The sequence below is a fragment of the Morone saxatilis genome, unplaced genomic scaffold, assembly GCF_004916995.1.
Source record: "Morone saxatilis isolate NCDOM2014 unplaced genomic scaffold, NCSU_SB_2.0 Contig4, whole genome shotgun sequence".
Classification (NCBI taxonomy): Eukaryota; Metazoa; Chordata; class Actinopteri; family Moronidae; genus Morone; species Morone saxatilis.
This window is the reverse complement of record NW_023339984.1, coordinates 6942510-6954563: the sequence shown is the minus strand read 5'-3', so window position 1 is coordinate 6954563 and position 12054 is coordinate 6942510. Positions and strand designations below refer to the sequence as shown.

The window sequence follows — 12054 nt, the reverse complement described above, 5'->3', positions numbered from 1 at the left end:
TGTGTGTGTGTTTGTGTGTCTGCGAGGCGGCGTTCACGTCCAGTGACTTTGTGGTGACAGCGACAGATAGATGAGTGGATCTCCACTCCAGCAGCCAAACGCGAGTAAACCTGTGTGACGGCGTGTTGTCGCTCCTGCAAACTTGTTGCACGGAGCCTCGCACAGTAGTCTGCTGCGGAGGAAATTTGCTATTATGCACAATAAAGTCGAAAGAGAGACTGGGGAAATGGAAGGCAGCGCGCATGTAGTGGAGACAGCGTTTACCACTCGGAGCTTTTCCACAGCGCAGGCATGCTCCCCCTCATTACGGCAACAACACGCCTCCAATCTGTCCTGACTGATTAACATAATTTATTGACCCGCTCCTTTTGCGCTCTCGCAGTGGAGCGCATTGCCATTAGTTGATATAAAGTGCAGTTATATTGTATTCCTGCCAGTTATAGAACAACGCAGCGCTGCGTAAAGAGCCAATTAGTACTTGTATTTTCCAAAAAATGTGGTTTATTGCAAGACAGCAAATACGTTTAAGATAATAAATCTTTCATGGAGTTCTCCAACCAGTTCTCTTCACTATGTAACTATATAAATATATATATTTTTCTGCAGCCAATTTATGGCAGCGCTAACATGTATTGGGGCCATGGCGCTGCGTAAAAACGCACGAAAATATCTCTTTCTAAGGTTTGGGTGGATAGAAGCACTTACTAAACTGTCCAAATGTAGGAGAAGAGCACATCTTATTGATTGATGGTGTTCAATAGACATCATGTGGAGAGAAGAGAGCCCATCAGCAGCGCTCAAGCAGAGCCCCACAGTCTGTGTCCCCTCTGTACAGTTTGGTGCCTTGAATTCTGATGGCAGACAATGCACACAGACCATCAGTGATTCACATTACATGAAAAAAAAAATGGTAAGGAAAAAATCATTTTGAGAAAGTCCTGCGAGGTTCAGATATAAAGCACTGACAGAAATGCCGAAATGAAGAATGCATCTACACATTTCTGCCCTTTGCATCAACTCTAATCCACATTATAGCTGCACAGTGTGTATGAATGGCAATGATAATCAAATGTATTACTAGGCTTTGGCTCAACCGCTTGGCTTACATAAGAATCAATACAACAAGTGTTCTCTCTGTTAATGCATCAGGGCTGAAGGCTGCAATCTGAATTTAATGTGCAGGCTGTTGAGCTAGTTTTAAGATATATTTAATTAACAGCAATATCAACATCTGTCCCTCCACACCCATTTCAAGATGGCTAAATGTATTTCTGAGTGATTCTGATAACACTGAATAGAGAAGTCATTTTTCCATTATGCAGCCAAGAAGGACTTCAAATATCCATAAACCTCTGCAGACTACTTATTCTGGTGTTCTTCTTTCCAGCCTTTTTGCATTTTAATGCTTCTCTGTGAAAATATATCTTCACTCAAAATCACTCAGGAGGAAGGATACGGGTGCACAGAGGTCTGAGTTATTTGACTCATCCAAATGTCCTCCAAATAACCAAGTGCATTCTACTGGAATAATTTGATTTCTTTGATTAGCTCTTAATAGTTTTACATTCCTAAACTTCAAGTTCATTTTAGCCTTTTCACATGGGCCAAGTCTATTATACTAATGCTAAAATCAGACATCATAATCTCTCTGGCATTTGGCACTTTGGAACAGTTAAACTACCAGGATGACTAATGGAAATGGACATTTTTCAGGTGGGGGAGATGTTGTCAAATGCCACATCCAGTGGAAGAACATGTCTACAAAGGAACACACAGCTTCTCAAAAGAACTATTGTTTGCATTGTTTGTGTCAGAATAAAATTAACACAAGCAGTCCTACAGCACTTTAAATTAATTAGTTACTAAGTTTAGCATTGACGTTATTGTTGCATAATCCGCAGGCTTGGAGTGCAAAACCTCTACCCATAATGCTTCATGTAATGAGAGATAGAGGCGATAATTGCACACAGGAGATTTTAACTATCTTGCCCGATTCGGCCTCTTCAGGTAAAAGACTGTTTGACTGACATCTCCTTCAGTCTCATGTTAGCTTTGTGGCAGCTGTTAGGGTGGGACAAGTCTCCCTTTTATAATTCTTATTGGTAAATTGAGTCCTCGTGCAATTCACAACTTCTACCTGAGCAGCCAGAATAACTGAAAACACCTGTGGGAGTGCAAAGGCTTTATTTAACTTGTATTTCATTTTGACTATGTAACTTTATAAATGTGACCTAACCTAGTTACCAGTGTGCCTTTAACTTACAGGTACTTTGAACATAAATCAACTTCTGATGCTGTTGTCACAGTTCATTAACTTCATATGCTGAGCTGTGTTTTGTTATTACTTAAATAATTAGTTAATTCCTTTACAGAACTAGTGTGTCAGAATTTCCCCAGAATTTGAAAATCTATGGTTGCTTCTGGTATCTCGTGGTCTAAATGCTGCTTCAGAGACCTCTCCACCCTGCAAACAATACAGTTCTATAAGAAACACTAAATATTTAATGTTATGAGGATTACAGTAACCAGAGTGCTGAATATCAGGACAAAATACTAAAATGTAGGTCTACAGATATCAGTAACTAGACAGGTTGTCAATGTGCACCTTCCTGTTTGTAAAACCGTGGTGTACAAATATGTAGAGATTATCAAGTTTCTTTTGAAAAATTTCAAAGGAAAACATCATCACATTTAATTCCTTATGACTAATTTTGCTTTTACATAATTGTTTCCTTCTCTATTTACATGTGTATTGTCTGCTAAATGGTGCTGCATTCTTCTGCTCATTTTGTGCATTTCTTATTGTGGTTTATGTATTTTGTTGAGTCATTATCTTTTTTGTTTTCTAAATTGAGGGGAGGTCCATTGTACAGGCCTATGTCCTCTTGACCTCTCCGGTCATCTGATTAATTTTTGTTCTGGTTTTATGCTGTTGTCTGCAAATAAAAAAAGCTAATTTACAGCTGTGGCTGTATTAGAATAATAATAATATGCTTTAACTCAAGTTCTGTTTTAAGCTACTGCCAGTTTGCAGCAAATATTTTGTTAAAAAACTGTCAAATCTATTATTTTTATTACTAATTAAATTATTTCTGAATTGAAAGTGGAATTGTTACAGCCTAATGTGGACCTAATGGTCTCTCTAGATGTCTTTTTTTAAAGGTTTGGACGCCATCTAGTGGACAAACACTGCAAAGCCGTTGATTGTGAGGATTCAATAATCCATAATTGAACATTTGTGCGTGGCAGAATGCCCATGACTACATCCGGTGAAATGAGTATTTCACAAGGTCACAGTTGTGCTGGTGTGTGTGTGTTGCTCCCCCCTTTTTTTTTTTTTTTTTGGACATGACTACAAAGTGACAGATGGAGCCCTGCGACCAAGTCACGTTGCAAAATGCACGACCCGTCTGCACCTTGCATATTCAGCATTATAAAAAAAGAAACATAATCTCGCGTAGGCTGAAAGTCTAACGCCATCTGATTTTAAAAGGACACACACACACACACACACACAGAGGACTCTGTATCTTTCTAAAGTAGCTGCTCCTCTGTATGTAACGTCAGGGTTTGGAATCCTCTTTACGCGCAAAAAAAGCGCATCATCACGAGCTGCGTCCTCTCCTTGACGACCAGCCTGCATCAGAGTGTCATCCACTCTGTTTATTTTTAGAAGCTCTCGGCCGCTGCGTGCTACTCTCGTTCAACACACACCCCATGCTCCTCCGGTCAATAATTCATATGCCGTAGGCCTGCAGCGAAGAGTCACAGAGCAGGCTGCCACAACTCCGAGCCACAGGACGCCAAAAAAAGCGCACAGGGTGCACCGCCCGAAGAGCGATGCACCCCAAAACTAAAAGGCAGCAAGACGGCAACCTGCAAGCCCCATCTACGAGGTGAGGGTCATGCATTTATCAGGTTTTCTTCATGAGAGAGCAATTTTAGATGGGCTGTGCTGAGAAAACACAAAATACTAGCTTGTATTTTTTCAAATTTGACATTATTTTTAAGGAGAATTATGTGACCTGAAGTTTGGAGGATGTTTGTTTTCATATGTCTGCAAAAGATGTGAGCTGGGTTGACTCCTGCAGGGGTTTTATGCTGATTCTGTACGTTGAAAAACTGTCATTTGCTGATTTGATTTGTCTTTGTGGAAAGGTAGAAAGTTGGCACCAAAACAAGCACCTAAAATGTTGGTGAACATGCTATTTTACCTGACAATCCCCATGACAGCACTGAAAACTTGCTTTTTATCTTCTCTTCTGAATTTGACTGGTTTTTAATGGTTTGTATTGCCTTATGAGGGTTAAAGCACAACTGACTTGTTGTTCAAAGTGTCATAAACTTGCCTTGTGTTGATGTCCAGGAAGCAGCCCGGCCCACCGAGAGCCAAGACACGGGCGACCATGACCACGGAGTATCAGGACAAGTTCCATAACCCAAGCTGCCACACCACTGTCGTCTTAACGTCAACACTGAAAAACCCTTACCACTCGTTGAAGGGGACGAGTGCCGATGTGGCCACTTTTAAGTAAGATCAAAAATTTCTGTCTCTTCTCACCTTTTCCCACTTGTGAGGTGTAGCTGGCCCTCTACACACCTCAACCCTACCTGTTGACAAAAAAATGTAAAGGAGAAATGGCTCATCTCGCACCATTAACATGTTTCAGGTCATACTATGTGACCCACAAATGGACAAAGCATCCACCAAAAGCCCCACAGCCATCTATGCCGCCCAAAATCCACCAGAGATGCAGCAGTGCCCCGCACAATCCCCTACAAAATCCTCGACACTTAGTGACAAACCAGATGGAATCCACAGTGGAGGACTACACATCAGTGTACAAAAGTAAGCAATCTGAGTCCTATATTGTAGAAATATAAAATGACAAACAGATACATAATGATTCAAATACACCCTTACTCTCTTCTTGTTTTCAGATGATTTCCGAGCATGGAAAACAACCCAGCGCCAGCCCTTTAAGTTACCTGACAGCTTGACAGTCAACCAAGGATTAGTTGCTACAAAAGCTTCCAAAGATGCAGCGGACTCTAAGCCAGTCCCCCAAGAACCACAACCTTTTGAAAGCATCACCAGCTACAGATCAGATTATATCACCCACGCAATGCAGCCCAGGACTCGCACACAGAAGCCGGTGCAGGAACCTAACAGAGGTCTGCCAATGGAGCCAGTGTCCTCAAAGCCAATGAAGCCAGTGTCCTCAAAGCCAAAGGGACCTTGGGACATACACCAACAGATTTTTGATGAAGCCAGTGACTTCTTTCAGCAATTCAAGAACTGGTCCCTTGAAACCAAGTTCCATGGTCAAGGTAAAGCCAAAGGACCCAGCCCACCAGCAGAACACAACAACTTCCTCTCCACAACACACACAGACTACACGGCTAAGCAGTGCCAGCGTACCAAACCAATTCTGCCATCTATGCAAAGCAGCGAGAAAAGCAAGGAGCCCTTTCAGGCAACGACTACCATGAAGGAGGACTACAAAGCTTGGGACACACCGCGACGCTTCCCCACCGCCCAAGAAAATATGGACAGGCCCAAGAGAACAACCTTTTCAATCATTACACCTAAGCCTGCTGAGAGCAAAACAAACCCAAAGCCTTTCAGCCATTCTCCCAAATTGAACGAGAGTGCAGGCTGTGATTCCAGCTGTCATGTCACCCACAACCCTCCATGCCCCGCTGAGAATGGAGCATTTTCTGGCTTTGAATGCATCTCCAACGGCACTGAAGAATCCAGGAGGTACTGGTCCACCTCTCTGGATAAAGGAGTGACTTGGCCCGATGGTAACATTTGTGAGGCCCCATCCGAGGAACACCAAATCACCAAATGCATGGTCAGCAGAAGCTAAGTGCTTCCTAGAGACCAGGCTGATGATAAGATGTGGTGCTGCCACACATTGCTTCAGGTACTTTCTACCTTTACATCAATAAAAGCCATAAATGGAACTGAGATTATGTAACGGCAGCTATTTTTGTACTAGTAAGCATCTCACTGATACTCCGCAGCACATTTCATTTTCAGTATTATGTAATCTATTAAATTGAAGTCAATTCATATTGAGTCTGGGAAACAAGTTAGACAGCTTAGAGGCTTCAAAAGCGTAATCTGGACCCAATGTGTCACTTTTCAACGGCAATAACTTACAGTACTATTTGGGAGTGAGTACATGAAGGCTGCTGCCTATGATTCCTGTTTGGACACAATCTTTATAAGAAGCACAAGTGTGTTATAAATATCAAACAATAAATTCTGTAATAATCAAATAATGACATTTTATTAAAAAAACAGAAATATCATCAAAAGATAATGCCACGACGTCCATGTCTTGACTGGGAGAACTTTCAAAATCAATCATATTTACATCATATACAGAATCTTTTTTTAAAAAAAAACAAAGTCTATCAATTAAAAAAAAAAACAAATTGCCAAAATATCTATATGCATAGCAGCATTCCACATTTTCTTGGGGGCTCCAGTGCAAACAAAAAAATGAGGGGACATTTTAACAAGTTTAAACTTATTCCAAGTTTCGGTTTAGTTCTCCTCCAGCTAAATCCACATTAACACCAACTGTCCCCTTTAAACCACGTCGTTTAAAGTCTACGCAGTGGAACGTGTCTGGTTGTCAAAAACTAGTTTCAGCAGCCGTCAGTCTTCTTGGAAACGGATGTGCTTATTAGCCTCCCTGGCCCGGGCAATGATGATTTTTTCGGCTTTGGATATGAGCTGAAGTGTGAAGAGAAAATAAGAAATTAGATGTGATTGATAGCAAATAAACAAAGGGGTTGCAGTGCTTTAACTGTCGTGATGGTGTCTGTACTGTGTGTTCATATGCCAAAATGATTCCAAGTATTAGTCCATATCCAAAAAGGGATTCAGGATAAGCTGCTTTTCAATCACAAATGTTTGTTTTTTGGTTTTTGTGCATTTTGAATATTATCATATAAAACGGTGTCTGTCAATATAATGTCACAACTTAATATTATATATCAACAATATCACTTTATTTGGATTACTCATAATTTTGCTGTGCTGATACAACATGCTGTAAACATCTTATTTATATACTCACAATGGAATAACTGATCAATAATATATTTGTTGTGCTAAGTATGTATATGTATTTTTCTACTTAAAAATGTAAAGGGTGATCTCACTTTCTCTGTTCCCCGCTTCTTTTCCCTTGGACGATTCAGCTTGACTTGGCGGTCCACTAGGATCTTCTGCCAGTACCTTTGTTCGTGGTCACCTTTGAAAGGCATTGAATACAGATTTATTACGTTACATCGGGACTAACAACTCTTCGGGCTTTACAGTGGTGAAATCTTAACTATGAAAAACAGAACTTGAGACAGGCTGATGGACGCTGTCCCAATAAATTATTTCCACTATCATCAATTATGAAAGTGCCAGCTCAGTCATTCACATCCTCTGCTCAACAGGAGACAGGAGCATATAGGCAATGATTCTAGCTTGAAATAAGGAAATAAACAGTCATACCTGAGAGAATCTCTAGCTTCCAGCTGTGCTCTTTCTGTAGCTCTGCTCGAGCGTCACTGACGACTTTAGCATCCTCTGGGGTGTGAAAGCGGATGTAACCCTCAGCGTCTCCATCCAAGATGTCGATGTACGCCACTGGTGATATTTTACACAGAGCGTCCTGTACAAAATAATCCCCAGACAAGCATTTAGAGGTAAACAACATTGTGTACATATGCCTCACTTGGTTAATGTAAATCTTTATGTTATCTTTACATATAATGAGGAACAGACCCACACATTTTTAGCAATAAATTAACTGTGATATAGGCCAACCTGTCCAGTCCGGCTTGTTTAGTACATGCTACAGGATAAAATTGACTTTTGCTTTGGATCCACAGGAGAATCAAGTTCATTCTGTGATATTATGCTGCTATACCATCACATTCAAAGGAATTCACAAATGTGTATATCCATACGATATATAGGTCGACTCCAATTAAGAATAGAAATGAATGAGTTTAGGAATTAAAAACAGCACTGACTTGTGTGTCAACATGAAAAGCATATTTTTCTATGCAAATACAAATGATAATGACAATTGAGTTGTACTGTACTTTGAGGAACTTTCTCCCTGGTAGCGGCTTGTTGTCTGTAATCTTCATGATGACCCCACTGGTAAACTGAGGGCCTTGGTTAGCGGCTTTCTCACTTTTGTTACTCTTTTCCACTAGAAGAAGAAAAAAACAACAACAATGTTATTGCATTAAACAGAAGCATTTATTATAACCAATAGCTGTAAGCTCCTCTAGCTTACGTGAGGTGTTAAGTATTAACAAAAAAATTCCAGGAAAAGGACTTTGATTGTACTTTCCGCACCCACATTCATATGATACCGTTTAACAATATCTAACAAATGATATATCAAAATGGGATTACTTCTGACATAATTGCCAACAAATCACCCCTGCTTATGGCAGTTAAGTGCTGAATTATCTGTGTTAAACAATGTCTACTGTGTATGTAACTCCTCTAGGCACCACTAATGTTTTTCCTCCTATTTTAAGACTCTGCCGTTACAAGTTACTGGGATTAGTGGAGACAAAACTCACTATTTCCATCTTGAGGATGGTTGTCTGTCTCCATTAGACTCTTGTGCTCCTTGTGATCAATCTTATTAATGCACTTCTTCAGGGACGTCATACTGCGCTTCTGCAAAGTCAGATACTCTTGCTTCAACTCGAGCCACTCCTTCCTTAATTCGGACAAAAGAAGAAGAAACATGTTCACTGGGTTCTGAAGGGGCTTTCAGTTGTTAATTCATTCTTGCTAATGCATGATGAAAAAGGGAAGTAGGGCCTTACTTTGATAAAACCCGGAGTGGGATAACCTCCTCGCCAATTTTCAGCTTCTCCTTGTGTTTCTTTTTTCTCTTCCTCTTTGCTTTCACTGTTGAATCATCTCTGTTTTCTTTCCCCTCCTCAACACCTCTCTCTGCGTCGCTCTGAGCCGGTGGATCTAAAAAGGGGAATAACACAGTTGCTATAACACTAACTAACACGCAGTTTCACTGCTGTAAATCATACTTTATGTATTTATAGACTGTGAAAATAAAAGGCCCAGACAGTGGAAGGGGTAAAAGGAAACTTTGTAAAAGAAAGTATTCTTTTTTAATAATTTGTAGAGCAGTCCATAATCCATCACTTACTAGTCTTTGTAACATCCTTCTCAACACCTTCACTTTCACTTGTCTTTCTTATCTTGGATGGTACTTCGCTTTCGGATCCCTCTGCTGTCTGTGACCTTCGCCTTTTTTTTTCAGACAGTTTGCCTGGTGTCTTCTGAGTGGTCGCAACCTCAGGTTCATAGTCCCCTGCCGTTGAGCGCTTCCTCTTTTGCTCTGTTGGCTCTGCTTCCATCGCCTGCTCTTTGGCTTCTTCAGCAGGAGCCTGTACTGAGGCACCTTCTTTCTTTTTCTTCTTCTTTCGCTTTTTCTTCTCCTCTTCTTCACCTATAACAGATGAATGTCAAGATGTGGGGATCAATACGGCAAAAAACAGCCTTTTTCCTGATATCAGTTACTCATGATTTGATGTTTCTAGATGGTAAAGAGAAGCAGATATGTAATTATTGTTTTAGCATTTGAATTAACTGTACCTGAGGGTGGATTGTCACCTGGCAGAGGAAGGGGCTTCCTGCTTTTCGTCCTGGGGAAAATCCCTGGCTTCCTGGGAGCATCTTCAGGGGGGTTGTTCAGCATCTGTTACCAAGACCAAAACTTTCCATGAGTTTTTGTCCAGCCAAAAACAAACACCGGAGTGACCAAAATGATCACATATTTAAGCCACTGAAACTCTATTACATCATCACCTCTATGGCTTTCTGAGCTTCTTCCTCTTTCTCGAACTCTACGAAGGCAAAACCCTTGGAGTCACCAGAGGACTTGTATCTGGGGATGCTGACATAAACCACATTCCCGCATTTTGTGAACACTCTCTCTATCCAGCTGTGTGTCACATCCTTGGGCAAAAGTTCCTAATTAAAAAAAAGAAAGAAAGAAAGAAATGTGTTACTTTGTGAACCAAGAATATTCTTCAATCAAATTGTTGTTTATTTCTGCAAACGTAGATTCCTCAGAAAATCTCATTAAAATAAGAAAGTAAAACTCTTTTTACCACATAGACTGTGCGGCTGTCGACATTATTTGGTATGTTTCCAATTGGAAGCTGACGCCTCACTTTATTTCCTTCTAAGTTAACCTGAAACAGAAACAGAATCAAAACATTCACTGTTAGAGTGAGACATTTCTTAGGTGTTTTTCAGAAGAAATCACAAAAAAGATTCACTTCACAGTACCTCAACTACAGTTGAATTTTTCAGCGCTCTCGCGATCAGCTTGGTGTCAGTCGTCAGCTTCTTCATACGATTGAAGTCCGCCAACACAGATATATCAACATCTAAGACAAATAAGACATTTAGTGCAATGTTTAAGACAAAAATCAAGTGTCTTCATGTCAAAACATTTCTGAATAAAGTGGTGTACTACTGATATTGATAGCCCCTTACACCCATCGTCCGAGTCTTCAATGAGTTTCCTCAGAAAGCGATCCTTGTGAAGGTTGACATCCCCGAACCAGAACTCCACTTGCTTCTTCACATCACCCAGCAGCTGTTTGACACGGGACCTCTTCTTTTTTTCCATCTCCTTGCTCTTACTGCTGAGTCCTGCAGCAGCAGCATCCCCTCCTCCCCTCTCTGTGTCAATCATCCTGCGGGTGAGACTGTGAATACACATATTAACTGTGTGCATGTAGGTGCATTTTCACATAAAGACCGTGTTAGTGGAATGAGTCACACTGTGTGTAGTGACAGTGACAGGTTTATAATTCACAAAAAGTCAAATTCAGTTATTATTCGCTCTATGAAATAATCTTTACCCCATTATGCAGAATATACAAATGGTGAACACGCCCCTTTAAATTAATAATTTGAACTCGGCTTCATATTTGGCAACTTTTAACTAACTTAGTTAAATTAAGTTAAGTTACCATAGCATGCTAGGCTAGCCCGTTATGTCTTACGTTAGTATGAATTCGCGGGTAGTGACGTTTTTAAAATGTTGCAGTCATCCCCGCTGCATTTCAAAATCCGTCAGCCCTTCATTTAACATTGAACTGACATAATAGTTTACAGAACTCACTAATGTCGAGGTGAGGAAACAGTCCAGTTTAACGCGCAGCAAACACAACAACAACAACAACAACAACAACAGAAAACAGTAGCGTTAGCTCGCTGGCTAACTTCGTACGAACGGCATTTGTTCGTTCAGTCGCAGGATAAATTCGTCATACCAGAAAGGGCAAGCGGTTTAAACAACTTCCGCTAAAGGATTTCAAAATAAAATGCACAATATTCGCTGTATGCGTTCAACATTTTATTGACAATTGTGCACAAGTTACAATACATTTAATATATATTTATATGAAATAGTACGTTACATATTATATAACAACGAAACTTCATACCCTTCACAAAGAGTAAATGCAATGACATTCGAAATTAAAATACATTAGAAAACACATCAATATCATAATTTACTACCACAAATAAACATTGTAAACATATAATTAGAAATACGCAATAGTGCAACTGGCGTAATATACAAATCAAGGTTTCATTAAAAAAAAAACACTTGAACGTGACATGCTTTTATTTGGAAGAGAAAAACAGTACATCCGATCTCTGCAGTTTGTAGTTTTGACCTTTTTGTAGTAACGTTATATATATAATATACACTGAGGCACATTTTACTTTTCTAACCGTGCTATTCATTTATTAATTAATTAATGGTAATTGGAGTTTATTATTTTTTTAATTTGATGTTATCTGTGTGTTAGGGGGAGTGGATTAAAAGGGCCTACCTCGAACATATCCAAAGAAAAGAAAGCAAAGTTAATAGTTCGACATGAGAAATGTTAGCTCGGTGAATGCGATTGTACCACACAGGTCAAGGAGGCGGGCCAAAAGTGGCCGGTTAGCTCAGTTGGTTA

At 40.1% G+C, this 12054-nt stretch overlaps 2 protein-coding genes across 3 annotated transcripts; one reads left to right on the top strand and one right to left on the bottom strand.

Annotated features, from left to right (window-relative positions):
• Nucleotides 1-3616: 3616 nt before the first annotated feature.
• Nucleotides 3617-5965, top strand: saxo2 (stabilizer of axonemal microtubules 2). The gene is made up of 4 exons (XM_035675657.1): nucleotides 3617-3896; nucleotides 4367-4531; nucleotides 4671-4849; nucleotides 4942-5965. Exons 1-4 carry the CDS (start codon nucleotides 3841-3843, stop codon nucleotides 5871-5873), a joined length of 1332 nt encoding a protein of 443 aa, XP_035531550.1. The 5' UTR covers nucleotides 3617-3840; the 3' UTR covers nucleotides 5874-5965.
• Nucleotides 5966-6277: 312 nt separating this feature from the next.
• Nucleotides 6278-11362, bottom strand: larp7 (La ribonucleoprotein 7, transcriptional regulator). 2 transcript variants are annotated; one of them, XM_035675655.1, is made up of 13 exons: nucleotides 11205-11362; nucleotides 10571-10785; nucleotides 10361-10461; nucleotides 10180-10263; nucleotides 9875-10039; nucleotides 9662-9764; nucleotides 9213-9515; nucleotides 8869-9022; nucleotides 8617-8759; nucleotides 8122-8234; nucleotides 7526-7685; nucleotides 7183-7274; nucleotides 6278-6751 (listed from the first exon to the last, which is right to left on the bottom strand). In XM_035675655.1, exons 2-13 carry the CDS (start codon nucleotides 10770-10772, stop codon nucleotides 6674-6676), a joined length of 1698 nt encoding a protein of 565 aa, XP_035531548.1. In that variant the 5' UTR covers nucleotides 10773-10785; nucleotides 11205-11362; the 3' UTR covers nucleotides 6278-6673. The 2 variants fall into 2 exon arrangements, with proteins under 2 accessions (XP_035531548.1, XP_035531549.1); XM_035675656.1 differs by having other exon boundaries at nucleotides 11086-11317.
• Between the last annotated feature and the right edge of the window lie 692 nt (nucleotides 11363-12054).